Genomic DNA, 2,117 nt, shown 5'->3' with positions numbered 1-2,117 from the left:
TTTCCCTCTTTTTTTTAATTATTATTTTTATATATATATAAATATTAGTAATAATAATAATAATAATTATAAAAATAATGATAAATATAAAAATAATTAATTAATTTTATAATTAACAAAATATAATAACAATTTATAAATAGACAAAAATAAATATAATAAAATAATATTAAAACTATTAATTTATTTATTAAAATTTATAAAAGAAAATATATATTTTAAAAAAAATCAAAATAATATGTGATTAAATATAAAAATATAATATATTTAATATCGATAAATAAGTTAAAATTTAGGGAGGATGAAAAAAATCACGTGTCTACATGGTCTCAATCCTGGGCAGGGGCAGGGCCTGCGCTCGGGCGTGGTCTCGAGCCTGGGCAGGGTGGGGCGGGGGGCGCTGGAGTGGGTCCGAGTCTGGGGAGGGGGGGGGGGGGGGGGGGGGGGGACCGGGGCTCGGGCATGGTGCCAACCCTGGGGGTAGGGGACGAGGGCCTGGGCTTAGGCGCGGTTTCGAGCCTGGGGGAGGGGAGCATGGGCTCGGGTTCAGGCATGGTCTTGAGCCTGGGAGAGGGGGGCCTGGGCGCGGGGGGGGAAGGGGAGGGGGCGGGGGCTGGGGTCGGACGTGGTCCCGAGCCTTGGCGGGGAAGGGGGGCCTGGGTTCGAGCGTGGTCTCAATCCTTGGCGAGAGAAATGGGGCCTGGAAGGCTCGGGCATAGTCCCGAGCTTAAGGAGGGGGCGGAGCTTGGGCTCGGGCGTGGTCCTGAGCCTGGGGAGGGGGCGGGGCTTGGGCTCGGGCATGGTCTCGAGCCTGGGCTGGGGCGTGGCTTGGGCTCGGGCATAGTCCTGAGCCTGGAGGGAGGGCAGGGCCTGGACTCGGGTGTAGTCCCGACCCTGGAGAGGAGTGCGGGGCCTGGGCTCGAGCATGGTCCCACGCCTGGACGGGGGAGGGGGAGGCGGGGGTCTTGAGGCTGGGTGAGGGAGGGGGGCCTGGGCTCTGGCATGGTCCCGAGACTGGGCCCAGGCTGTAATACCCCATACTTTTACCTGTCTTTAAATCTTTCCAAAAATGTTAAAGATTTGTTTCAAAGATGAATCCCACTTTTATACATGTGGTATTTTCAAGATTTTCACTTTTTATGATGTGGAAAATTGAATAAGCTTTCCATCGATACCAAATTCGTCCAAATTCGACATCCTAGCTAAGAGTTAGAGCCTTTTTAGTAAGGTAGTGTGCCACCTGAGCCATCAACGTGTCGCAGAGCCAGCCAAAATGACAATCCTCAAAATCCAGTGAGCCTCCGCAATTATGGCGCGACAACAACAACAATAACAACAACAACAAAAAACCCAGTGTATTCCCACATAGTGAGGTCTGGGGAGGGTATGATGTACGCAGTCCATACCACTACCTCCGGAGAAGTAGCAAGGCTGTTTCCGATAGACCCCCAGCTCAAGATAAGATAAGTCATTAAAAACATACACAAAGCATGGAACAATATGGCATGACATAAATACGCTCCCTATAAGAATAGTAAGCAATCGTATTGCAGCATAACAAGAATACTGCACCCCTATCCTACCTATCGAAAAAGTCACTAGCCTTCTATCCTAATACGCGTCTTCCAGATCTTTCTATCTTGGGTCATGTCCTCAGTAAGCTATAACTGCTCCATGTCCCGCCTAATCACTTCTCTCCAGTATTTCTTCGGCCTACCCCTGCCCCGCCTGAAACCATCTAAAGCAAGCCTCTCACACCTACAAACGGGAGCATTCGTGCCCCTCCTCATCACATGTCCAAACCATCTCAAACGGACCTCCCGCATCTTGTTCTCCACCGAAGCCACACCAACCTTATCCCGACTAGTCTCATTCTGAACCCTATCCCCCTAGTAAGCCCACACATCCAGCGCAACATCCATATTTCTGCCACCTTCAGTTTTTGAATGTGAGAGTTCTTGACAGGCCAATACTTCGCTCCATACAACATGGCCGGACGGACTGCCACCCTATAAAATTTGCCTTTAAACTTGGGCGGCACCTTCTTATCACATAACACCCCCGAGGCGAGCTTCCACTTCATCCGTCCCGCCCCGATCCGGTGAGAGACATCCTCG

The 2,117-nt window shown here is 49.1% G+C and overlaps 1 protein-coding gene across 1 annotated transcript; it reads left to right on the top strand.

The window, feature by feature from the left end:
• The first annotated feature begins 462 nt into the window (after positions 1 to 462).
• On the top strand, positions 463 to 969 carry LOC124895461 (fibroin heavy chain-like). Its single transcript, XM_047405903.1, has one exon. The coding sequence runs from the start codon at positions 463 to 465 to the stop codon at positions 967 to 969; it is 507 nt and encodes a 168-aa protein (XP_047261859.1).
• Positions 970 to 2,117: the final 1,148 nt, after the last annotated feature.

The sequence above is a fragment of the Capsicum annuum genome, unplaced genomic scaffold, assembly GCF_002878395.1.
Source record: "Capsicum annuum cultivar UCD-10X-F1 unplaced genomic scaffold, UCD10Xv1.1 ctg82351, whole genome shotgun sequence".
NCBI lineage: Eukaryota > Viridiplantae > Streptophyta > Magnoliopsida > Solanales > Solanaceae > Capsicum > Capsicum annuum.
The sequence above is the reverse complement of the archived record's forward strand: the minus strand, read 5'-3'. Positions and strand labels throughout refer to the sequence as shown.